A 26,294-nucleotide genomic window follows, 5' to 3' on the forward strand; every position below is an offset into this window, starting at 1 on the left:
TGCCTCACCTTTCATGTATTTGTGGAGGACATTGATGGGAGAGTGTGACAGCATGGTGAAAACTATTTTATATGAATAGGAGGAAGGAAGGCTCATCTGAATTAGTAAACAAACAAAAACCAAAAACCAAACCCAGCTTTAAAATTGTTCGTATTCTGTGGTATTAAAGAATGCTACTCTTCCTTCCAGTGGCTTTCAGTGATTGGGATTTGGTTATTGGCCTTACTTTAAGGAAGAGAGTTGTCCTAACATAGTTTAGGCCATTTTAGTATTTGACTATTGCCGTGTTCATGGGCTCTTCACAAATAAATGGATACTTCTAAAGTGTTTTAAAGATAGTTCATTCTCTAGAGGGTCTCAAAAAGTTCTTTGTCACCTATCCAACACCACTGTAGATAAATTCTCACGAATTTGTACCTTTAGTAAGATTTACCTCCAGTTGTAACTGATCTTAAATAATTTCTCAAACACTTGTCGAATCCTAATTTGTCCCAGATTCTGTGCTCAGTAGCTGGAGGTAGGAGAAGAATCTTCCTAACCTGGAGAAGCTTGTTTACTTAAGAGGGTGGTACTATGCAAGCAGCTGAGACCATGGAACAGTTGGTAAATTAGATGTGTGAGTGTGCAGAAAGTGAGAAGTTTTGTGGTGTGCCTGCTGGCAAAGGGATCCTAGAGGCAGATGGGGTCAAGCTTGCTGGGACAGGAGGAAGAAAAAGGCATTGCAGGCAGAGAGCAGCATGGGTGAGGCAGGAGTGTCAAATAACACGTAGAACAGAATTAGTACAATTTTGAAATGAATGGCAAGTATTCTCTGAGGTTCTCACTTGAGTAATGTAACGGCAGTCTTACTTAAACATGAAGTGAGAAGTTAAATTCTCAGAGTTGTTTTATCCGTTTTTTTTGGATGCGAGAGAATCTTTAAGCAGTACCTTTTTGTCCTCCAGATAAGGAAATTGAGGCCCAGAGAGACTTATGGCCCCCAGCTTTTTAGTGATAGAGCAGCCCTGGCATGCCCAGCCTCTGATTGGAAAACGTTTGTTTCGTCACACTGTCTCCTGAACTAATACATTTATTATTGGTGTTCATTTACTGCAGTGAAATGCTCCTACATCGGTATTATATAAAGCATTACGTTTTATTGTAGTAAATGAATAGAAATAGGAAATCTCAGCTGCATTTCATTGCTTAAGGAAAAAACCCTGAAATCTTATTCTAAACTTTTTACATTATTATAAAGGTAATTTATAATAGGTGCTTGCCAGGTTTGATTATAGGTACTATATCAAGGCAGCATTTTATAACCCATTTCTCAAAGCTCGTCTGTGGAAGTCAGAGTATAGAGGTTTCCCATAGAGCTGCACATGATATCACACTCAGGCAGTTCATGGAGTGTAAGAAAAATCTTAATGCTTTATCGTTTGACATTTTAACCAAGGAAAAAAACACACTTTATAGGTTTAACTTACTGTGACATTTTCTTCTATTTCCCTTCCCCTTCAGGTATCTCCAGGGCAGCTTACTAAAAAGTATAGCTCATGCTCAACAATATTTCTAGATGACAGCACGGTCAGCCAGCCTAATCTTAGAACCACAGTAAAATGGTGAGTACAAGTAGGTTGCCAAGGGCTGAGTGACAGACCCCCTTATCGCTAAAAGCATCCTAGCCATACATAAGTTCATTCATTTGAATTGTCCTTTTCAGTGATCAGGTTAAAAAACTGGTGTCAACTATAGATTGATTTCAAGGACCTAAATATGAATTTTCAGTTTCCATTTTAATCTTAGAGCGCATGATAGAAGGGAAAGCCAGTTAGCAAATAAGAAAGCCCAGAAAAAGTATAAATCTTTATTTGACGCGTTTCTGTTGTTAAGCCATTGTTGAACACAGTGAGAAAGAGAGGTGCTTTTGATTGGCTGTTTCTAGAGACAATTATTTCTGTATGAGTTGTAGTCCTCAAACAACGTGCACTACTTTGGAAGCTGCTCTTAGAAGAAGGAACAGCTTGTCCCCTACTGGCACCAAAGCGAAGCTGCATTTAAATTTAATTGGAGTTTGTCAGATTTATCCCACTGTGCATTTTTTTTTTTCCTGCACTCTTTCTGTATGAAATTTTACTTCTCCTTCCTGTCCCCCAAAGAGGGGGAGAATATATCAAACCAGTCTTAAGAAATACACACTCAAGCTTAATTTCTTTGTAGATGAAATTTGTTCAACTGAGGTTTTAACTTAATAGACACATTTAAGTTTTGTTTATATATATAAATATATCTCCAACACACTGTATCACTCACAGCAGAGCACAATAAAAGAGGTGAGGTTTCGGAAACATGGCTGTGGTCAGGCTTATACTTAAGGAGACACGAACAGTGTCATGATGATGGAAACTATTCTTTAATTTCTGGGAGCACCTCATAGTCCACAATTGGAGATGCACTTTCAAAACACCCTAATGATGAACCTTTCAAGCTTATTTAAGAGAAGAAAACCAAACGGGATGCAGAGCTTCTTGCCTCCTCCCTCGCGGTTGTCCACGAAACATTAACATCTCCTTAGGATATGAATGTTGATTTTCCAGAACACAGTTTGGGAAATGCTATTTGAAAATATTAATGTCCTTATCCTTAATTTTATTTGTTGTCTTAATTTTATAAGCTAATTGTATTTTTAATTGGTTTTTAATGTGCCAGCTTTTTTTTTAGCTATTTAAATTATCAGTAACTTCTACTTTAATTAAAGACAGCAAGTTCACAGTCATAATAATGTGACTTTCCTCTCTTGCTTACAATAATAGTTGCAGTCAAATCATGTTTCAGCAAAAACTGAGCCCCATCTCTAAAGTCCTGAGTTTGGGCACTTATCACATAATCACTGAATGTTTTTATTCAGCCAAGACACTGAATCTGTGGGTACAAAAACCACTCTACTTTGGCTAGAGTCGCAGCTTCTTTTGAATTCAAAAGAGTCTGATGTCCAGTATATAATTCAAAAGTACTTTGAAGGTTAACCTTGCTCAGGGACTTCCCTGGTGGTGTAGTGGTTTAAGAATCTGCCTGCCAACGCAGGGGACACAGGTTCGAGCCCTGGTCCGGGAAGATCCCACATGCCGCAGAGCAATTAAACCCGTGCGCCACAACTACTGAGCCTGTGCCGTAGAGCCCGCGAGCCACAACTACTGAGCCCGTGTGCCACAACTACTGAAGCCCACGCACCTAGAGCCCGTGCCGTGCAACAAGAGAAGCCACCACAGTGAGAAGGCCGCGCACCACGACAAAGAGCAGCCCCCGCTCTTGGCAACTAGAGAAAGCCCACGTGCAGTAACGAAGACCCCATGCAGCCCAAATTAAGTAAAATTAAATAAAATTAAAAAAAAAAAAAAAAAGATTAACCTTGCTCAGACAAGAAGGTTTCATCCTTTTTTTTCCCGACCTAGTCTAATTTTTGGAAGTACAGTAAATTTTAATTTGCTCTCATGAAGTTTTAGAAATGATCATTCATCACATTCATTATTGGTGAAATAAAGGTTTACTGAGAAAATTAATAGGGCCAATTGGCTTTTAGGAATGATTTTGAAAATGTTTATCATGGGGTTAGTTTTCAGTGGGGTAGTTGTTCTCAGTGGGGTAGGTGAGCCTTATTAGAATCACTTATGCAACTTTTCAAGATATATGTTTCTGGATGCACAAAGTCCACCCGCCTGCCCCCGCCTCCAAGACACAGTGTCTGTGTGTCTGTCTGTCTGTCTGTCTCTCTCTCACCCACGCACACACACCTGTTGACAAGATGGGGAATGATGTGAAGCATGATTATATGGACAAAAGCATCCCGAGTGATTCTCCGATCTTAACCCTAACTCATTCATCCCTAAACTTTGCTGCACGCTGCAGTCATCTGGGGATCTTTAAAAACAGTCCTGATGCCCAAGTCATAGCCAGTGCCAGTTAAATCAGAACATCTTGAAGCAGAAGCCAGGCAGTTTTTAAAGCTTCTCAGATGATCCCAGTGTGCAGCTGAGCTTGGGAGCCACTATTTGGTTAGAGGGCAGGAGAAAGAGAACTGCTTCTGATAATTAGTGGGACCTTAGGTAAGTCAGTTTTAAGCCTTGGTTCCCTTATCTGTAAAATGGGTGGTTTAATTAAATGTCATCTACGGTTCAGTGGTCCTTTCCATCATAAAACTTCTAATGCTGTGATTTTAAAATCAATTTGAAGATGAAACTTTGAAGCACTATAGAAGTATCCATCTTTGATGCTAACGGTGTTACAGGCCTTTATACAAGTGCTAAGATTCTATAGACCTATTATAAAATTCAGATTTGCCTTCCCTCAATTATTTTGAGTTTCATTTTAGACACTGAGAACAAAGGGGAGCATATAACTTAACCAGAGAACCCCTTTGTTGCCTAATATACAACATCTGTGAATAACTTAGGAATATAGTAACTTAAAAAAGACTACCTAAGGACTTGTATCTATCTGTTCGTTAATACTTTATTTAAAATAATTTGGAAATACCTGTCATTAATAGGATACTGTGTAGTATTATGCTGTCTTATTAGCACTGCTTATTTCAGGATAGCTAGACCTATCATCAGTTTTGTGGCTATAAAATTTTGCTATTAAATTTTCTAATAATTATGTAAAAGTGATTTGAAATCATTTTGGTATAGAGCACTTTTATTATTTACTTTTAGGGAAATAATGGAAAACGGATGGGTAGGTGGATAGCGAACTAAACTGAAATGCAGGGGCTAACAAAAAAACCACACCCACACACACACCCCCACACACAAACTACTATATGGCTTAAATTTAAGCATGTGTATAGATAGATATAACTTGTACAGGACAGAAGGTTTTGTAGGTAGAAGGACAAATGACAGGGGACATATGTAATAATTTATATATTATAATAATCAACCGAAACATGCCTTCTAACAGCATATCTAGCATTTTGGGTCTCCTAATTTTGCTAAAAGCTGAAGAACCTAAAACAAGGGGGAAAGCACCCATGTGGTACTGTTCTGAATTCGAGGATTTCGGGGCCACTGGGCCTCTGGAAGGTCTTCCCTCCTTGCTAACCCCTTTTTAAAAATGTCTTCAGGCCTGATATGATAAAAATCAGTTATGACAATGTATTTTTTTTCCTCCACAGTATGACCTTAGCAATATATTACCACATCAAGAACAGGTGAGCTCTTTTGAAACCTATCTTGTTATTCCAGCTAATTAATTTACAAGGTATCAAGTTTAGTGTTAGGTAATAACTATAGATGTTACTGGCATAAGCTTTTATTATTAGAGTGCTTTTATTACAATGTAGAAGTGAATCATTTATTTTTCTCTTAGGACCCTTAATTCTTAGGTTACTGAGCATCCCAAAGAGTATTTGTTTATATGGGTTATATTGATAATTTACTGTATTAGAAATTGAAATTGAGAATTTAAAAAATTAAATCCATTGTATGTTAAAACAGGGTTTGCCTTAGCACTATTGAAATTTTGAGCTAGATAATGCTTTGTTGTGGGGTGTCGTCCTGTGTGTTATAGGATATATAGCAGCACCCTTGGCCTCTACTCACTAGATGCCAGTAGCACCTTCTTCCCTCCACATTACGACAACCAAAACTGTCTCCAGCCATGGCCGGAAGTCCCCTGGGGGACGAAATCACCCCTGATTGGGAACCCCAGTGTTCAACATAAGTCATTTTTTTTTTAATGAAAAATAACTATTTTCCACAACAAAAAATATTGAGAGAAAAGTATCTCCTCAATAGAAGACAGCTGATTCTCATATCTATTCTGTCTTCAGTCATTTGTTTTGAAGAAACAATATGAAGAAGATCCAGCCGCTTGCAGATATATAGTTGGAAAAAGATGTATTTTTAAAGCCTTCAGATAATTTGGTATATTCTTTGATACTGTACCAAAAGTCTGCATGTGCTAGTTTCTTAAATTAGTTAAAATGGAATTCTAAATCATATCAATGAACTTGTAATAAATACTATGTTAAATTAATACCCATTGATCTGTCATGCATACTGAGTAGATCTTTTTACCTGTACCTGACTTTATAATATTATACATTGGTCATTTGGAAAGTATTGGTTCACATTTCTTTAGACAGTGTCAAAAACTCACTTTTGTTAGTATCACCACCAGTCTTACCAGAAAAGTCTTTTAAGTGTTGAGAAGTTGTCAAGTTCACAATAGAAGGTAGAAGTTTTCCAAAACTCCTGGTATTTTTAGCTTGATGGCTTGAATTTTATCATTGGCAACAAATAACTTTAGAGTTATTTTCCTTGAAGTGACAGGCTCACTTTGTTCATTTTTGAAAGAATGACTGTGTCAGTTGTACATTCAAATAACGATGGTGTTCGATGAAAAAAGTGTTTCAAATAAAGATGGTGTTCTATGAAAAAAATGACTTACCGCCAAGTCACAAGTGCTTTTCCTTAACACAGCCATATTTCAGTATGTAAAAGTGCTTAATGCATACTTTCCACTTATTCAGAATATTAAAAAGAAGGACCAAGGTTTAAGAACACTATTAATTTTTACTCTTTTATCAAGGATGTTCTTAAAGCAGATTTTTTAACTGCAAGTGGCAGTGAATAATTGAATGACTTCTAATTCAGTTTGGTACCACTGCCTTGATTCATGCTCAGAAACCAGCAGTTTTACCCACTTTTGCTTTTATACATCCATAGCAAATGTCACACAATGTGAAGGGCAGGTAGTGTCTTAGTATTCTTATAAAAGCAGTTTTGACCTCTTGGGCCTCCTGAAGGAGGGGATAGGGGAGAATCCCAGAGGCCTGCAGACCACATTTAGAGAAGCGCTGTTCAAATGAGCGCAGTGTATTAGTGTGGTGAAATTTTAAATTAAAAAGCCTGGTTTCTTTTAAAATAAAAAGACAATTACATTTTTAACTCAAACTATTTAAAAGAGACAAGAAGAAATACACAATAAGGATATAAAGAACTAAAGAGAAAAAAACGGGAAAAAACCATGAATCTCATATTCACATTGATTGAAGTTAGAAGAATTTATTGCCCACCACCACTGCTTTATAAAATGTTCTTGCATATTCCAGTGTGAGGTTAGAGGGGTGAAAATATATTGGTTTACTAGCATTGCCTGTTAGGGAGGGTCAGTGCTTATAGAGGCAACTCTGGCTGGTTGTTGTAGAAAAGATTTCACAGAACTTGATGTGCTGAGTAAAAATAGGTCAGGAAACCTTTCTAAGGGTGGAATCCAGGAGAAGAATTTATAAAACTGTTTGCTTCGTTGAAGGTTAAGCTTCCTCTACCCCTCTCTCTACTCCTAGCAGATATGTTACTAAGATAGTAACTCCTGAATTAATTTTTTAAATGCACATTCTTATTTTATAGAGATGCAGATAGATCCTTGGATATTTTTGATGAGAGATTACATCCACTCACAGTAAGTGTCAGTTTTATTGAAGTGGTATTTTTCTCTTATACAGTTGTGTTTATTTCATGCTGATTTGCTTTGAAATTAATTACTAGAAGAAAATTACTTCCTCCAGCTCGAAGTCAAATTCATCTTCCTTTAAGTCTTCTTCCCCACGCCATGTTGTGTCTAGTCATTTTCCCGAAGGCGTGTTGTATAAGGGGTTGATGGATATGAACCGAGTTGCACTTTGTGTGAATAGTGAGCAGGTAAGTAAACATACCCAAGTAACAGAAAATGTATCTTTTTAAAGGATGATGTTCCATAGCATCAAACAATATAAATATTTGTAAATAAACCTAATATGATAAGGCCTCTAAGAAGAAAATTAGAAAACTGTTTACATTTTAAACGAATTAAAATGACAAAGTTTTAAAATTCACTTCTCCGGGTGCTCTGTGGCCACACGTGGCTGGCGACTGCTGTACAGGACAGCACATTCTTAGAGCCTTATGGTTACAGGACACTGGAAATGTGTTTTCAAAGTTGATTACAGAAAAGTATGACATATGGTGATCAGCAAGACTTTTGAGCCTAAAACTATTGGGTTGGCCAAAAAGTTTGTTCGGTTAGTGAATATATTGTTCAATAAAATGCTTGGTGAAAATGAAAACTGTGTCTTTTATTTTTACTTAAAACCAAATGAACTTTTTGGCCAACCCAATAGTTTACATTTGGTTAGAATTCTGTGGGGAGGAACGTGGAAATACATAAATTTTCTGCGGTTGTGCCTGTATTTTTCTTTAATGAATGGTGGTGAGTACTGGATCACTGTGGTATTTTAGGATCCCATTGTTTATATTTAAAAGACTACAAGACATGTCACCCAATCAAAATTATTTTAAGGGGCACGTGGGCCCAAGTGTGAAGACTGCTATCTTAAGGGTACTTTTAAGTATTTTTCTTCCATGGATACTTAAATTGCATTTTTTCTCCTTTCAGCGAGAAAAGATTCCAGAGGAATACTTCGAGCATGATCCTGAACACAAATTCATTTACAGATTTGTTCATACTCTTTTTAGTGCCGCACAGCTAACTGCTGAATGTGCAGTAGTAACTTTGGTAAGATAGTTTTTCTTTCATAAAGCATCTGTAGAAATTTCTGTCTTGTACACATGGTATGGTCCTGTTTTTCCCAAATGAAAGTAGGTTCCTGAAATGATCATTAGAACTTTATTCAGAAAAACCTATCAAAAGAAAGTAAAGTATACACATTTGAGCTTTAATCATCATTATGATTTAAAACGTTGCCATTGCTTTTCTCATCACAAAACAATTGCTATTAAAGGCAGCAGGAGAGATTTCTGCTTTCTCCTTCCACACCTGAGGGGACACACGCACGCACAGTGCACACACGCACACACACAGACGACGCATGTGGTGGTGGGGGGGTGGGGCAATCACTGAGCGCTCTGGTCCACAGGCAGAAACAGGTTCCGGGCAGTTTGAAGCTGAGTCCCAGACTGCACTGCCTAGGCAGTTCTGATGTGTGTCCTGACTGAGAACTACTGCCCTCAGTTCTCTGTTCCTTGGATAATGGATAATGGTGTTAACCATCCCTGCTGTCCTCTTACTGCCTGCATGTGAAGTTGCCCAGGACTAGGGTGCCAGTAGGACTTCAGAAGGCTTTACTCTAGTTAGCCTGCTAAGCTACAGCTGTGTAAGGACCTTTTTGTCATCCATTCCTAATTCCTATGGTAAGATTTTATCATTTGAATGATAAATCATATTCAAGTGATAGGTAGTTGGGATTGTTTTACTCCTCCCTATAGCAAACCTGTAGGGGGGAAAGTCAGCTGCGTGGTCTGCAGGGAAGGAATACTTAGGCCACTCACTGCCTGCTCCTATCAAGGCAGAATTTAGGACAGGAGGCTTGTCCTTTTGAAAAGAGACCCCTCAGTGGGTACTGGATCAGACACAGGCCTTTTCTTGGCGCTACAGGCCACTTGGAGTGCTTAGCACATGCTTGAGAGAGGCAGGAATGGTGCTTGCATATGGAGAGCTAGGAAATGCAGGAAGGAGAGTATTTGGGTTGGAAGAGGGGCATTTCTTTGTAGACAAGTTAAGCTTGATGTACCGGCGAGACAGCAGAATGGCAGTGTCTAGTAATCATTTGAATATATGGGATTGGAGCATGAATCTGAGCTAGAGGGAGGGAATTAAGTGTAGCTGTTCAAATGCAGAGAAAGTATGTAAAATAAAAAGTGGGTAGAAGATAGATCCTACTAGGGACTGTCAGCACTTAAGGGACAGATCCCCAGAGGAGTGGCTACAGTGGTAGGAAACCCAGCAGAGAACCCTAAGAGACACCAGGAGAGGTTCAAGAAGGAGAGTATGGTCCAAACGCTAAATGCTACCAAGAAGTTGCTCATGTCATAAATACCATGTCACTGAATACCTACTCTGTGTCACTTTTCTACATGTGGGGGGTGGAGGAGAGAACAAGTTGGATAAATAAAGTTCTCGCCTTTATGGAGCAAGTGTGGAAGACGTAAATTTTTTTTTTTTTTTTTTTTTTAATCGGAGTACAGTTGATTTACAGTGTTGTGTTAGTTTCAGGTGTATAGCAAAGTATAAGTGTTTTTTTTTTAATGAGTGTTTTTTAAAAGATGACTATTTCAAGTAGTGGTAAAAACCATGAAGAGAAAGCAAGGTAAAGGGATAAAGTGATTAGAGGGGCTTACTAGAAAGCTCAGGAAGAGCCTCTTTAAAGAGGTAATGTTTGAACCCAGGACCTGGCTGAACTGAGGAAGATCAGGTACGCTGGCATTACGGGCAGAGGGGACAAGTGCAAGGCTCTTGAGACAGGAACTTGTTCTGTGTGTTCAAGGAAAAGCAAGGTGGCCCTTGTGATCCGAGCGGGGAATGAGGGAAAGAGCATAGGTGATGAGGTCACGGAAGGACAAGGCCGTACCGCACAGGGCCTCGTAACTTGCAGGCCACGGGAAGAAGGTATTTGTTTGATGGGAAACCTCTGGCAGATCTGAAGCAGGCGCATAAAGTACTCTTAATTGAAGAGGCTCTCCTGGCTGCTTTGGGGAGAACAGACTGTAGTCTGTTGGGAGGCAGAGAAGTTAGGCAGTGGCAGCGATACAAGTCAGAAGTGACAGACAGAAAAGCGGTCAGGGTACCAGTGAAGGTAGAGATAACAAGAAGTTCTAACAGATTGGAGCAGGATACACTCAAGTGCAGGTTTTTGGTCTCAGCGACTGGGCGTGTGGCAGTGCTCTTTCATTTATGAGGGAAGGCCTGGTGAGTGGAGCTCTGGGACGAAGAGCTCTGGGTTGTTTGTGTGAAGGCACCGGTGACCACGGCAAGAGTAGTCTCTGTAGAGTGGTAGCAGCAGGAGGCTGACTGAAGTGGGTTAAGGAGAGGATGGGAGATGAGGAGCTGGCCTCAGCCCTGAGGACGCCGTCTAGGGGCAGTGGGGGACAGGCTGGGGACATGGAAGCATTCACACTGGAGGAAGCCTCTGACAGAGAGGGAGAAGTTGTTCAAAAGGAGACTAACTGTGGGCACAGTGCTCTGCAGAAGTGAGGTGGGATCAACTTCATTCACAGGAGAGTTAGCTTCAGTGAAAAGAAAGAAATCTCGCTTCCTCCGAGACAGGAGGGCAAGTGGGATAAATGAATATCGGCACGTGTACCAAGTTTGCCAGTACAAAGGTGAGAGGAAGTTGAGAGGTTGCCAGTGTCGTTTCAGTGCCTCTGATGAGTCCCATAAAGTAGAGAGTTGAACCTTGCGGGGAGAGTCGTTCTTAGGGTACTAGAGAGTGCTGAGTTCTTTGGGGAATGGGAGCCGAATTTCACTAAGAACATATAATCCCACTACCCGTGTTTGAAAACACAGTAGAGTTTGGAGGGCATGGGCGAATCTGAGCTGTCAATCTGATAACCCTTCAGAGAGTAAACAGACTCTTTCAAACTGGACATTTTTCTTTTTGTCAAATGGCATGTACACTCTTCTACAGAGGTAACAACAAATCACAGTTTACCTCTCTAATCTTTGCTCAGCTGTTAACTCCATCCAGTTCTTTGTAGGGTAGACATTTGATACATGTAAAAGAAACCATGAAATCATCTCACAAACCGGCAGGTTTAGAGGAGCCCCAGGGATACAGACACAGGCAGGTCTTCCCACCTTAAAACCAAAAGAATTGACTAAGCTGCAGATTATGTAAGACAGAAATGAATAATGAAATGATAATGGAGATGTGAAAAATTGGGGCTATGAAAAGGACTACCCTTTGTATGCATGTGTGTTCCTTCAAAAGGCACTAAAATATGGGAATACTTGACAGTTGTAAAGCCCCTTTGTACTGCCTGTCCTGCTGTGCCACGCAGCAGCCACTGGGAGGCTCTCTTGACCACCAGTTTTTATCTTCAAGTTCATGCCACAAAAGGACTGGTGACTCTGAAGAGAAGGTAAAGATGTGCTCAGTCTTACCAGAATTTTACACACTCAAGCGTTATGTAAAATCGCCATGCAACCACCACCAGTCTTGTAGTTAACATTGCACGTGATAGGCACTCAAGCATTTACTGAACAGTTGAAGTCGACACTGGGCTGTATGTGCTGCCCTTGACAAGTGGGAAGGTAATAATACAATGCGTGTCTTTAGAATGCCCTTTGCTGAGATGTCCTTTCATTCCTGTGACCAAAATTGGGTTGGAAATTCACACGGGCAGAGTAGAAATATCAGACTCACAGAAATATCTGACTTACAACTGTGACCTGGCCTCTGGCCTTGGCTTGGCTGAGCAAAGTCTTTGTAGAACCTAGGAATAAAAGGGGTGTCAAAAAGAGATGAAATCTGTCATTCCTAACAATTCTTATCACAGCACTTAAACTGAACGAAAATCAAAGATCAGTGCTCTACTTTTGCAGGTTTACTTAGAAAGGCTTTTAACTTATGCTGAGATCGACATTTGCCCCACTAACTGGAAAAGAATTGTTTTGGGAGCCATTCTTCTTGCCTCCGAGTTTTGGGACGATCGGGCTGTATGGAATGTGGACGACTGCCAGATCCTCAAGGACGTTACAGTTGAGGACATGTGAGTTTGTAAGGTTACCGTGAACTTTCTAACCATTTTCCAATACCTCATTTGCTCTCCTAAAGTTTACATTTTTAAGAAATGTTACATTTTAAGAAAGGTTACCTTGTGCAGAGAGCTGAAATAGACATAAAATTACAGCCTTCTTTCTATCTAGCTGTAGTATAACAATTTGTATTTCCCCTCATTCATTGGTAGGTCTTGATGTGTTATTGTTGTAATATTCTGCTTGAGAAATTGAAATGATTTTTCTGGTGGTTTTTGCCAAACATTTTACAAGCTCACTACCAGAGCAACATGGTACAGTAAGTAACTTGACAGCTTTCTTAAAGCTGTCTACCAGGTCCAGTCCATTTTTAAGGGGCACATGCCTGGTCTTTGAAGCAAGTGGCCACTGTTAAGGTCTTAGGGCCTCTAGACTACTGACAGGTTATAATTTCAACCTGAGTCACACATTGTGTATTTGCTTTTGCTGGTCTTTTTCTCCTTTTTATCTGAGGTTCTGTTGTTACAGAAACTATGATGTACAGGTAGCCACATATAAAGGTTTCAGATCCCTGTGTTCCTGTCTCCTCCCCTAAAGTCTGCTGAGTTAGGAAACACCTACCTCTCAGGTCGTCCGGGAAGCATCCCTGGGGCCTCACCCAGGGCACTCAGCAAACACAGCGGCACTTTGTGGGGCCTTGAGTTAACTAGGCAGGTTCTCCTCACAGATGGCACGCTCACATTGGCATGAAACGCCAGGCTTCCAATCTGGCTCTGGTGAAGGGCCCCAAGGGTGGGAAGCAGGATGAGCCAGAGAGGTAATTCCAGCAGACTCTCGAAGTGCCCGCTTGACAGTGAACCTGTCTTTGTGGGTGGCATTCAGGAAAATGTGAAAGGACACCTCTTGATTATATTGGACAGCAGAGGCCGATCAAGATGGCAGGCAGGGGCAAGAGTTTGTTTTTGTTACCTTTGCCCCTTACCCTAGATAATTCACAATTACCAAAGTGCATATTTACAGCTGAAGCGAGGAAAGCTGTGACTAAGAGAAGGGACCAGTGACTGTCAGTAGCTGTCAAAGTGGCTTTTGGTGAAAATGCCCACTTTGGTGATCATGTAAACCAGGTGGTCGTGGTGATATTGCTGGTAGCAATCTTAGCAAACAGTGGAACAGCAGATAATGAATTTGAAATGAATAGAAGTACTTTTGGAAGTTGCAGAAACTAAAGTGACGTTGACCAACACTATCATCAGTCTTTGAACTGGTCCCTTGAAGGAAGGAAAATTTGTAATCGTGAACACCATCCCTGCCATGATGGCAGCTGAAATTTTCTCAGAATCTGCAACTGAGCTGACTGGGGCTCTGGTTCCAGGTACAACATCCGAGAACATGCAGGGAAACGTGTGGGTGTTCATAGACATTGAGCCCAGGAGCATTGGCGGCACTGTCCAGCTATGAAGAAACTAATTCTAAACAACGCTTTTCTGTGTAGAACGGAGAATCACCAGGAGTTATGTTTATAATAGGCTGCTTTTGTTTATGATCTTTGGGAGTTGGAAAGCATTGCAACAAAGTGTTTAATACACATTTGTTTCATCCCTCTGCTGTTGACTACTATTTGTAATGGTCTCATTTTGAGTCTGAATTGAAAAATTGCTGTCTATCAGCTTTTCCTTAAAACTTTCTAACATCTCTGTGTCTTGTTAAATATATATTTCCCTTCAAAAGAGTAAGTTAAACTGAGCAGCTGCTGTTCAGACAGTTTGCTGCGCCTGTAAGTGGTAGGCTCTTCAGCCACCTAGCCATTTACAAACAGCAAAAAACACAGAAGATGCATATTCTGTAGGCATAATGCTTTTCTTCAGTGATTAAAGCTCTATTAATAGACATGTTAATCCTATGAAGTACTGTATTTCCACACAATTAAAATGTATTAGTGGAGAAAATATAAAAGGGATAGTGAAGTGCATTTATTCCTGTAGTAAATTAAGTCCTGATTAGCTGATTATCAAAACATTATCTGATTTACATTTCTATAGACTTCTGGCCGTATGAACAGGAAATTAATTTTGGAAGTAGGTTCAGTTAGGTTTAAAGTTCAACAAATGAGAAACCTCATTTCTGCTCATACTCTGCTCTCCATACAGGAGAACATGGAGCATTTGTTGATTTATCCAATGGATAAAAGTATTAACACTTGAAAACCAAGAAACCAAATGTATTGTAAAATAAGCCACTTGCATGTTTGTTTGGGTATTTATCATTTTTATCTAATCAACTCTCTAAAGTGATTGCTGTGAAAAGTGGTAAGATTTACTCTAACTTTATATTTATTTACTTAAACATTTGGCAAGCAAATGGCTGGATATGGTCATATAGCAGAAGCCTGCTCCCAGCACTCTACTTTCCCACTTCATTGAATTCGCCCTCTGTGGGCGTGTGCAGTCTGTCCTGGCAAGGGGCGGTAGGTCTGAACATTCTGGGCTGCTCTCCTAACACCGGGGGCAACAACTGCTCTATCAGAGGTCGTATCGTAAAGTGGGTTTAGTCTAGCTGAGACATAATCTTACTGCCTTCCTAAGCTTAAAAAGTGCATCCTGTCCTGTCATGGTGACGACAACTCACCCTAGTAAGGTTTTAAGGTGAACAGAAACTTGCATTATGCCCTTTGACACAGCCCCATGCACGGGGTGGGGGTGGGGGGATTCCCTTTCCCATCGAATGTAGCTTATTTATTTACTTGAGATGAATCCTTGTTGCCTCAAGAGTTTTCCCCCCTCAGACATAATAGCAGTGGCTCTCGATGGATCCATTTGTTGCCGTGGTGATGTGCCCACTCCTTTTGTTGGCTCGTCTCTACTTCAGTAAGCCCCTTCCTGTCATCAGCCCGGTGAAAATGTCTGCAAGTTCTTCAGAGCTAATAAACAGCATACATCATTCCTTTCATCTGATCACTAGAGCGGGGCCTCGTGAGTGAGTGTGGAGCATGAATCGTACAGCTGCACTAATGGAACTCTGAAGAATGAGCCCCCGAGTCAGCAGCATGAGTGCATAAGAGGGCCATAACCTCTTCCCCCTTGTCCCAGACTCAAAGTGCTGGGACGCAGAAAGGACCACAAATAGCTGTACCTTGTTTGAACATTAGGGTATTAATCCAGCTGGGTAGCCATTATTTGTTTCAAAACAGTATTTAGAGCCATCCTAGTAGCTCAGAATGGTATTTTTGAAGATAGCCCAGTTGACTAAAATTGTCCTGTGTTGCTTTTGTCTTCTCCTCCTCCCCCAGGAATGAGATGGAAAGGCACTTCCTGGAGCTACTTCAGTTTAATATTAATGTTCCTTTCAGTGTGTATGCCAAATACTACTTTGACCTTCGCTCCTTAGCAGATGACAACAACCTGAATGTTCTATTCACTCCTCTTAGCAAAGAAAGAGCACAGAACTTAGAGGTAAGGCTGTGAAATCACTAACTGGGGTTTTCTGTCAGCCACCGAAGCCACACCTGTAGCTAAATTATATTAAGCAGTGATTAGGAAAATGGAAAGCTATTAACAGTTTGAAGAGCTTATTGACCCGTTGGCATCATATTTCCTGTGTCTTTTATGGTTTATACAGGGATCCCACATTATAAAAAAAAAAAATTGTCTCTTCTGTAACCATAATTCAGAATACTTTGAATCATATTTAATCTGTTCTTAATGGTTTTCCATTTGAACCTCTACACTTACATATAACCATACATGAATAATTTCTTAAAATTGTATCCCTAATCATATGTACCTACGTAATCTACTTACCACTCTTAACTGTCTTTTTTTTTTTTAATATAATTGATGTTTTGGACTATTTCTACTGTCTTGATATTTTTAATAAATAAATAAATGTATTTATTTATTTATGGCTGCATTGGGTCTTCGCTGCTGCACACGGGCTTTCTCTAGCTGCGGCGGGCGGGGGCTGCTCTTCATTGCGGTGCGTAGGCTTCTCATTGCAGTGGCTGCCCTTGTTGCAGAGCACGGGCTCTAGAGCGCAGGGTCAGTAGTTGTGGCGCACGGGCTTAGTTGCTCCTCGGCATGTGGGATCTTCCCGGACCAGGGCTCAAACCCGTGTCCCCTGCATTGGCAGGCGGATTCTTAACCACTGCGCCACCAGGGAATTCCCTCTTAACTGTTTTTTACTCAGCTTGCAGTTCGTGTGTGTGTGTGTGTGTGTGTATGTGTATCACAGTTCAGTCCCATGAGTTTATTAGACAAAGCATCCGTGGCTAACCTGAGAGACCTATACTTGGAAGGTATAATGTGGATTCAGATACTGGATGTAGAAAGTACATGAGTTTTTAATATAAATGGTAACGTACATGGAACAAAGTAATACTTATGGCTTATGATTTTTGGTGGGTATACAGCAAAATTCACAACTGAAATGAACACATTTAAAATTGATACTTTCTGTGGTACCTTGGTGGTACTTTAGAATAAGATGTTTTTCTACCATAATTTATGTGCAAGTGAAATAGCACCTTTCAGCGCTTGTCATTAGACCTCTCCTACCTTCAGCACATACCTACCTGATTAAAATTTTTTTAGAGTATGTAATAACTAATGAAAACTGAAGAGAAGTTGAATAGCTGAGTAAACACTGATTTTGCCCAAGTGTATGTCCATTACGTTTAAGGATCACGTGTGTAGGTAACAGATGATATTGCTATTAGGAGCCTATCATTAGGAAGCCAATTTTTAAGTAACTCTAAGTTATTAGGGCAAGTTACCCCTTGCCCCAGCAATCTAATCATAGCCCTTAAAGGTTATTACCTTAGGGAACTGTCAGTTAGTGTGGATATCAGCTATCCAAAGTAGCAGTAACTATGAACTATCTAAACGAATGTAGATGTGTGGCTTATCAATGATGCTTTTTTTGTTTTTTTAAGGTCCGAACATTTTTTTCCCCCCTAATTATACCTATGTTCTACCTGATTGACTTTCCTAGGCCATTTCCAGATTGTGTGACGACAAATACAAAGACGTGTGTAGAGCTGCTATGAGAAGGTCTTTCAGCGCTGATCATTTCATTGGTATTCGGCGCTCCAATGCCATCCTCTCTTAAGGGAGAAGTGAGGGGTTGTAACATCATAAACCCCTCGAAACAAAGACTGGAGAAATATCACCTCTCCTGCTCAGAAACCAGCAAAGTTAGTATTTTCACCTTAAAGAAAGACATTGAATTCAAGAGACTCATGGACAAGCGAAGATTATGCTCATAGGAAAGAACGGGACCTCGTCAATGTAACACGCTCTTCTGTCCTTTTTATTGTAAACAGAGTTACAAAACCCACTCCAAAGCTAAAAGCTCCCAATCCACGCACAGATATCTGCTCCCAATCCACGCACAGATATCTGATAGCTGTGAGCTATGTGAGGTTTTTTAATTAATAGTTTAAATTTTTAGACTTTAAAGACACTAACTATATAACTTCTATGTTTTTCTTGCCTCACTGTCCCATACTGCTGCATATTCCTTTAGAATCAGTGCAGTATTACCATCAAAAAATGGGACTCCAAAAAAAAAAAAGAAAAAAAAAAACAAAAAAAGAAAAAAAAGCAAAAAAAAAAACAAAAAAGAAAAAAAAGAAAAAAAAACAAAAAACAAAAAAAAAACAAAAAAAAAACAAAAAAAAATAAAAAAAAAACAAAAAAGAAAAAAAAACAAAGAAAAAACAAAAAACAAACATGGGACTCCTAACAACTCATAAAGCCAAACTTCGGAACAGACTGTTGTAGCATCGTTAGGTTTTGCAGGGTTCTTCCTCCCTACTATATCATTGAAGCTGCTAGTCATTATTGGCAATCAATTTAAACCAAAAAGCTGCTGAATAACACATGTCATCCAAATTCTTTGCAGGCAGTACTTATTAGCATATTAGCATGTTTGCGATCATAAACAGAGAAAGTAGGTTATTTCCTTCTATTGGGTCCGTGCTGCATTTCTTGTTAACTATAATGGTGCTTCTGATTTTGTGATGATTTTCCTCTTTGTTATATACTTGTGTTAAAGGATATTTTCATAATTCCAGCCAACATGGTGGTCCAGTAATTAACAAGCCGGTGATGAAATAGAAGGTGTCCCAAAAGTCTTAGAACAATTTTAAGCTTTAATATAGTGTGCTTGGATACTCCAGAACACTGTCGCACAAGTATAAATGCTAGACTGGCAAAACATCACTTGAAACTTTAATCGAATTTCTTCTAAACTCATTTACTTTTGTACATTTTAAACATTAAGCTTTTATTTTTTTATTTTTTATTGTTTTAAATGAATTAATTTATTTAATGGCGTGTTGGGTCGTTTCTGTGTGAGGGCTTTCTCTAGTTGTGGCAAGCGGGGGCCACTCTTCATCGCGGTGCGCGGGCCTCTCACTGTCGCAGGCTCTCTTGTTGGGGACACAGGTTCGAGCCCTGGCTTGGGAAGGCCCGTGAGCCACAATTACTGAGCCTGCGCGTCTGGAGCCTGTGCTCCGCAACAAGAGAGGCCGCGATAATGAGAGGCCCGCGCACCGCGATGAAGAGTGGCCCCCACTTGCCACAACTAGAGAAAGCCCTCACACAGAAACGAAGACCCAACACAGCCATAAATAAATAAATACATAAATTTTAAAAAATAAAACAATAAACGCTTAACGTTTAAAATTTACAAAACTAAATGAGTTTAGAAGAAATTCGATTAAACTTTCAAATGATGTTTCGTAAGTTTGTGGCATTTATACTTCTACAAGTATCAAAGCTTAAAATTGCACTAAGACTTGAGGGGATACCTCCCCTCCTCTTTTTAAAATAGTCCTTTGCAAGGCTGGGCTGCTTACCTGCTTGATCACCTAAGTTTCTTTTTTCTAGATTTGGTAAAGGAATTATGAACAACAGTGTTAATTCACATGTAATAAATTGAAAAGAACTGGACCCTAGTAGTAGTGACAGGAGAGTAAGTGATACGAAACAGCTTTTCTATCCTGTGTGTTAACCTGGCTGTAGGTGTCTCACTTCAAGTTCTATGTAAGAGGAAACATATAAACCTTAGGAGCCCTTACCTCAGGCTTTAAAAGGCAGGGAGGTCCAGTAATCAGTCTTTTTGGAGATTGGTAACGATGTCACCTAAACTTGAAATATTAAAAAAAAAAAAAAAAAAAAAAGTGTTCTCAACTATGTGAAATCTTTCTCCTCCTACCTTCTCAAATGTAATCCTAGGAATTTTGCCTGTAAACAAAGCATTTCTGGGCCAGAAGTACTTTCTCTCTTTATAGCAAGGCTTCACATTATACTGAGTGCTGCAGGTTCCATCATTTTTAAGGGACAGAGACATAAATGATAAATTATGGTATATAAAATACTACAATCTACCACCTCAAAAAATATTGTTTATGGAGTTTGGAGCTTGGAAATTCAAGTACTGATTGCAGTTTTATTTTGAAAAGAATGCTACAACTTATGTGGTTTTTCTTCCTCATGTTTATATTAAAAGAAAAGCTAATAAACTCTGTTTTAATTAAAATATATGGCTACTGTGTTTGTAACACTTCTCACTGTTCACATAACATTACAACTCTGCCTAACTCAAATGTTTTCAGTCAGCTCTGATAGTCGGGCCTTAAAGCATTTTCCAACTAACCATTCATAAGTTGTTTTGACCCCTGCCTTTAGTTAAGATGTAGACATTTATTTCTTCAGCTTACGCTCTTTTCAACCTGAAGATAATCTAGTACACTTAAAATCACTGGCTACAGTGCTCAGTGGCATAATGCATTAGATGGCATTTTTGAATTGTTTGTTATGGTGCCAAGATGGAAATGCACATTGAAAGATAAAAGTAGGTAAATCCACAGAGAAAGGAATTACAGGAATACTGTAGAATCAGAACTTGTTGTTTGAGGGTTTCAAGCAATTGAACAGGAAAGAAAATGGAAGAACAGGAAGCAGTAGAATTGTGGTTGCTGTTAAGAGGGTGACTTTTAAACAAGCCACGTAATTTGACTTTAACATGCTATTTCACTTAACATTCAGTTGGAAATATACCAGATCTCTCAAGTTTCTTTTAGACCCTAGCCACTGCACTTGAGCAATATTCCATCAGTCCTGATAGTATTGCCGTAGTATTTCCTCCACCTTAGTTACCTTCCTAAGGTCACATCTTTAACTTTGTTCTTGTTAAGTTGCTGATGAGGAGAAATGATCTGGTTTAGTACAGAAGGAAAAAAAAAATCTATCACAAGTCACTGTTTATATCAATAGTTTGCACCGCGTAGTAATATGCCAGTTACTAAGCAGAAATGCTGACATATCTCGAGTGGTCGAAGGTTTGAAAAAAAAAAATTGGGGGTAGGAACATTGGGCATGACTGTAGCTTCAAGAACAAGTTGGTAGAATAAGGGGAATCGCTAAAAATTGCTTTTCCCCTTCAGCTTTAATTCTAGAGGCAATACAGCCATTTTAATAAATGGGAAATTGAGGCAACTTAAGGTAAAAATTTAAACATCACAAAGTAGGTTCTCCAACAAATATGGGGCATGGAAACTAGTTATTAATAGGGTGGCAACTCTGGCATTTTTTTCCAGATTTTTATACCGAGGAAGGGTTTGTTCCCTAAAGTAGTAAGACTATAAAAGAATATCTGACTACCTGAACTCAAATTTTATTTTTTCGCTTTTTAAGAAAAATTATTTTTCTCTATTGGAATACTGACATCTGTGCAATTTTAACTCTGGTATACCGTGAACTGAACTTTATGCTTTACAAGGAAAAGACAAAAGTTTGAAATGTATGTTTGAACCAAATTAGATTGCCATTTTTGTATGTTAAATTCATGTGGTTGACCCTAAGACAACTTCTTAGGGCCCAGTGTTTCTGGTTAAGAGAAATTTTTTCCACCCTGTATCAGATTCCATCATGACCCTATTCTTTCACATTTACTCCTAATGTACCCTGTATGCCCATTCTTGAAATTCAACAGCACTAAATCCTAGTTTTACAACAGGTCAAATTTCATTTCTTAGTTTTCCCATTCTATAAAATATACCATTCCTTGATTTTTGAAAAATGCTGAAGCCAGTATTTACTGGAAAACAATTCACTCTGTATTCAGGTTATGCAATGTTTTTGGAAATGTTTACCTATAGCGTGTAGGTTAGCTAAAATCTTTCATCACCCAAGACTTCTCTCTAACCACATGTAAAATGACTACGACTGTTCCCTCACCCAGAAGCCGCATTCTTGAGTATAGAGCTATTTGGTAAAGCACTTGACAGCTGGTAGGGGCTCTCCCAGGGGTAAGTGCTAATTTCTATGCAGAATCTGTAGATTACACCCAGCATCTATCAAGTTAAGGATTAGATCACCTAAAATCTTAACTGTTAGCCACTCACCAGCCTGGCCAGCCTGACACCGTGCCAGCAAGAATACAAAAGATCTAGGAGCCCTTCAGAGACACCTGGTCCCTTGTACACAGGTGCAATCTGTTTGGCTTCTGAGGCAATTTCCACTAGTCCGTTTTAAATGGGTTTGGCAGATGAGATAACATGTACTTCATGTGAAAGAAATGTTATGAATACCAGTTTATGGTTTAGGATCGCTAACATGCAGAAAGAACCAGGAAAGTGAAGTAGTATAGAAATTAAGAGAAATCCAGAGTCAAATGAAAAGAGGTGAATGTTCTTTAAAAAAAAAAAAAAAGGAACAGGTTAGGTGGTTACTTAACTGCTGTGAGGGCAGCTAAATAATTTGAATGTGATTAGAGAAAGTCAGTGACTGCCTCAGAACCTAAGGTCCTCAAGAATATGTCGATCTCTACTTCAAGACCTCAAATTACTCTGCTAGCTTTTTCTTACAACATCTATTCCTTCATCTTACCGTTCTCAATTCTACTGACCTTTACTTCTAGCTCCCCAGATGGTGGCCCTTTATCTCCTCACTGTGGGAACCGACTCTTCCAAAGGCAGGGCATCAGTGTTTTGTCCACCTCCCACTGCCCTCTCTCAACAAGGTCATCTCAGCTTCACCCTTTGACTCTCTGCTCGTGTCCAATGTGGCAGTGCTTGATGTTGGTTACTACTATGAGCCATTTCTAAAACACTATCACCAGGTTCCAGGAAATACAGGATTTCTATGGCTCACGGGCTAACTGGCCCCTTGTAATCCCCTTTAATCAACTACTTGAGCCCTCCTGTGTTCCCACAAAGTAGTTGTTCCCAATTTGCTGCACTCACTCCCCTGATCTGCCCACATCCCTAGATGTATCTCCTCAGGCTAGGCAGCAACCCCACCTTCCAAACTCCAAAACTCATTTCATCTGGCATTAGGAATAGATGCCTCACTTCTTAAGGTAACCCCTCTCATCTAAGGGAGAGGATTCCATCCCAACTCTTCAAATCAAATTTCTATATCCAACACCCCCACCACCAGGATGGTGGTGAGGATGGGGCAATTTGACCTTCCTCAGCCCTTGACATGTCCTAGTGTTTCTCAAGATGTGGTCTCCAGACCACCTGCCTCTCATGGGCTGAAAGTCCCTGTAAGAAATGAAGCTTCTCTAAATGCAATGTGGAATCCTAGAACAGATAAAGAACATCAGTGGAAAATCTGGTGAAATCCAAATGACGTCTGGAGTTAACAGTAGTGCGTTAATGTTGACTTCTTAGTTTAACAAATGTGCTATGATAATATGTTAATATTAGGGCAAAATGGATATATCTTTGCAACTTTTCTGTAAACCTAAAATAATTCTAAAAGTTTACTAAAACAGAACAAAAAGACCTAATTCTTGGATCCCAAATTCATCTCAATTCCTGGAGCTGAAGCCTGGGAATCTACATTTCTAATAGGAACCCCAAATGATTCTTATGCAGACACAAACTTGAAAACTAGTCTTTCAATTCCCTTTCCATTCCATGCCTGAATGGCTGCTTCCTCCTTGTTTTACTTACCTTAACCTGATTTCATCTTTTAGATCCTCTCAACCCTAAAATATAAGTACTATCATTATCCCCCTTTCACAGATGAGAAAGTACTAAGATGCAGTACACAAATGAAGTACTAAGAGCTTAAGTAATTTGTTCAGGATCAACAGCCCATGAATGATGGAGCTGGGAGTTGAATCCCTAATCAGTCTAGCTCCCAAATCTATGCACAGAACCCCTCTACTTCCTCTCATTCTGCTGCACGTAAGAGCTCTGTAACTAAATCACTAAAAGAAGCATTATTACCTATTTCTCCAACTTCCTAAGTCCAACAGTGCCCCCCTTTTCCACTGGGGGGAATGAACAATGAGAAAGCATTGGGAAGATGTGCCAACTAGAGACCTGGACGGGTAAGGCACAGTGGCTCTTGCACCAGGATCCAGCTCAACTGCTGTATTTTCTGTTCTCCCAAATGCCCTAACATGTACCAATCTAATAATGCTCATAGTACTCACTTTGATGCTAAATTAATTATCTCAGGTTTACTAAGCATCTGTCCAGATTGTCAGGGAAGTGCCAACTCTAAATCAATTTACAGTTGGCCCTCCGTATCCACAGGTTCTGCATCAGTGGATTCAACCAACCATGGACTGAAAATATTTAGGGAAAAAAATTTCAGAAAGTTACAGAAAGCAAAACTTGAATTTGCTGCACACCACCAACCATTTGCATTGTATTTACAACTACTTACTTAGGATTTGTATTTGGTGTTATAAGTAATCTAGACATGACTTAAAGTATAAAGGAGGGCGCGGGGGAAGATGGGAGGATTGTGCGTAGGTTATATGTAAATACTGCACCGTTTTCTATAAGGGACTTGAGCATCCATGGATTTTGGTATGGGGTGGCACGGGGGGGAGGGAGACTACTGGAACCAATGACCCACAAATACAGAGGGAGAACCATATATCCTCTTATCTTATCTGGGTTCCCTGACTTGTATTTAGACCTTAATACAAAGTTGTGGATCTAACTGCTGAATGATGAAGTTTTGGGAGTTTCTGACTGCAAACCAGACACACACAACAACAGCAGCACTTCTATCCAAATTGCTTCAGTACAGAGTATAGATGGAGGGTTGATAAAATAGAACACAATCTCAGGTAATGTCTCTGTTCTTATGTGTATTTTCCTTCATTTCTTCAAGTGAATCATGAAACAATCACAGGATCAGCAGGAGAAACCTATGAAGTATATTCATTCAGGTAAAACATGTTTTCATTAGTTCTCCTTCTGGTGACTGGAATTTCTTTGATTTTATTATCAATAAAAACGTTGCCACTTATATTCAAAGTACATCCGAGAAATCTGATCATGAAGTTAGAATGCACATACCTCCTTCAGATACTCTTAGAAAACAGTGTCTCTCCATGAAAGCATGAGAAAACTACTTGTACAGCATCTTATTTGCTTTACCATTGCTTTAATGCACTTTAAAATTTAGCTACATTAATTGGGAACAAAGAAACAAAAATAGACATTTCTTTGTTTTTCATAAATAACTACTCTCCATATTTGATAAAAATCTCAAGGCATTATTTTAACTTCCCACAAATATAATACATACAATCTTTTTTTCTGAAATAATAAGGTCAGCAAATTAAGTATCTTGACACTAATATAACCACATACAACTGCTATTCTACTGACTTCCAGGAACAAAACAAAAACAGAAAACTTCTTATCAAGATGCTCTGGGTTTCCTTTTGCTAGTGTTAGGGATCCGGAATTATAATCATCTGCCAGTAATAATTTTATAGATTCTAGTTGATTGTCTACAAATAAAATATCGCTGGCTCTGCTTTGTGAGTTCTGGATTTGACATGACACTGACAATACCGCATGGGACAGGCACTATACACACATGGAAATCAGGAAAAGTACTGAATGCCCTGGACTCGAACTACTGACTCAGTATGTGCCTCACTTGGCTCAGTAATAAATTCACCTGCACCAAACCCGTATCAAAAGTCACTAAATCTCTCATATATATAATATATATTATTTATATACACACCCACAACACATACACGCTATACATACAGTTTGTAACAACATGAAGTAATATTGTCTTCAAATGATGTGCCACAGACTGAAATAAATCCTGTAATTGTCATCAAGCTGCTAGAAGCTTTTGAGAGTTCTGAGCCAGGTTACTTAGTTACTTTCATCCTGCCTACCCTTCATTCACCCTGCTTTAATGTCTTGGTAGCTTTTTCTTTCAAAACCACCCTCCTCAACCCAGGCGTATTTCTTTCCCAGGATCCCTTGATCGGACTTTGGAGGCAAGAGAGGGCATGCAGGGGGAGCAGGAAATCCTCAGCCACTGTACCTCACACCTGCCTAGATTTGTGATGTTCTCTGTCCTGTTGGCCACATTCGGTGTTAGAAAGCAGTTATTCAAAGCTTTGTCCCTCCTACCCCCCTTGGTCTTTCTGTAGAGCACAAAAGTGAAAGAAGCCTCTTTAGCAGGGGTAGCAGTTCATTAAAATATACAACTACATTTCCTAGCTCTGGGGTTCCCATTCTGTACTTGAGACTGCAGGTCACGGATGCTGTTATTAAGGTGCGCTGTGGGCTCCATGAGGTTTTCTCCTGGCAGCCGGTGTCGGGATTAGTGCAGCCCTAGCCCAGGAGGAAACGGCCTAATGAATACCAACTTGGAAACAGTGGTGTCAGCACGTGATTTAAGCTGGTACATTGCTCACAATTACACACAACACACACACAGGCTTATCACTGGAAATGACTACGAGAAAACATGACAAAGGTTTGCAAGGATAAA

The 26,294-nt window shown here is 39.6% G+C and overlaps 1 protein-coding gene and 1 long non-coding RNA gene across 4 annotated transcripts in view; one reads left to right on the forward strand and one right to left on the reverse strand.

The window, feature by feature from the left end:
* LOC309663397 (cyclin-Y-like protein 1) overlaps positions 1–26,294 on the forward strand; it is a 596,208-nt gene that overhangs the window by 15,894 nt on the left and 554,020 nt on the right. The window contains exons 4-10 of the mRNA XM_082467401.1: positions 1,501–1,601; positions 5,153–5,188; positions 7,392–7,443; positions 8,416–8,535; positions 12,361–12,527; positions 15,800–15,962; positions 17,500–18,459. Coding sequence (XP_082323527.1) covers positions 1,501–1,601; positions 5,153–5,188; positions 7,392–7,443; positions 8,416–8,535; positions 12,361–12,527; positions 15,800–15,962; positions 17,500–17,616 — 756 coding nt within the window. The 3' untranslated portion in view covers positions 17,617–18,459. The remainder of the gene's footprint in view (positions 1–1,500; positions 1,602–5,152; positions 5,189–7,391; positions 7,444–8,415; positions 8,536–12,360; positions 12,528–15,799; positions 15,963–17,499; positions 18,460–26,294) is intronic.
* On the reverse strand, positions 8,545–12,324 carry LOC309663409. 3 transcript variants are annotated; one of them, XR_014265240.1, is made up of 4 exons: positions 12,199–12,324; positions 11,767–11,886; positions 11,468–11,613; positions 8,545–8,626 (listed from the first exon to the last, which is right to left on the reverse strand). It is a non-coding gene; the product is annotated as an uncharacterized lncRNA (long non-coding RNA). The 3 variants fall into 3 exon arrangements; XR_014265241.1 differs by lacking the exon at positions 12,199–12,324 and having other exon boundaries at positions 11,468–11,505; positions 11,767–12,190; XR_014265242.1 differs by lacking the exon at positions 12,199–12,324 and having other exon boundaries at positions 11,767–12,190.

This window comes from Balaenoptera physalus (genome assembly GCF_965194825.1).
Source record: "Balaenoptera physalus genome assembly, chromosome: 6".
Taxonomy (NCBI): Eukaryota; Metazoa; Chordata; class Mammalia; order Artiodactyla; family Balaenopteridae; genus Balaenoptera; species Balaenoptera physalus.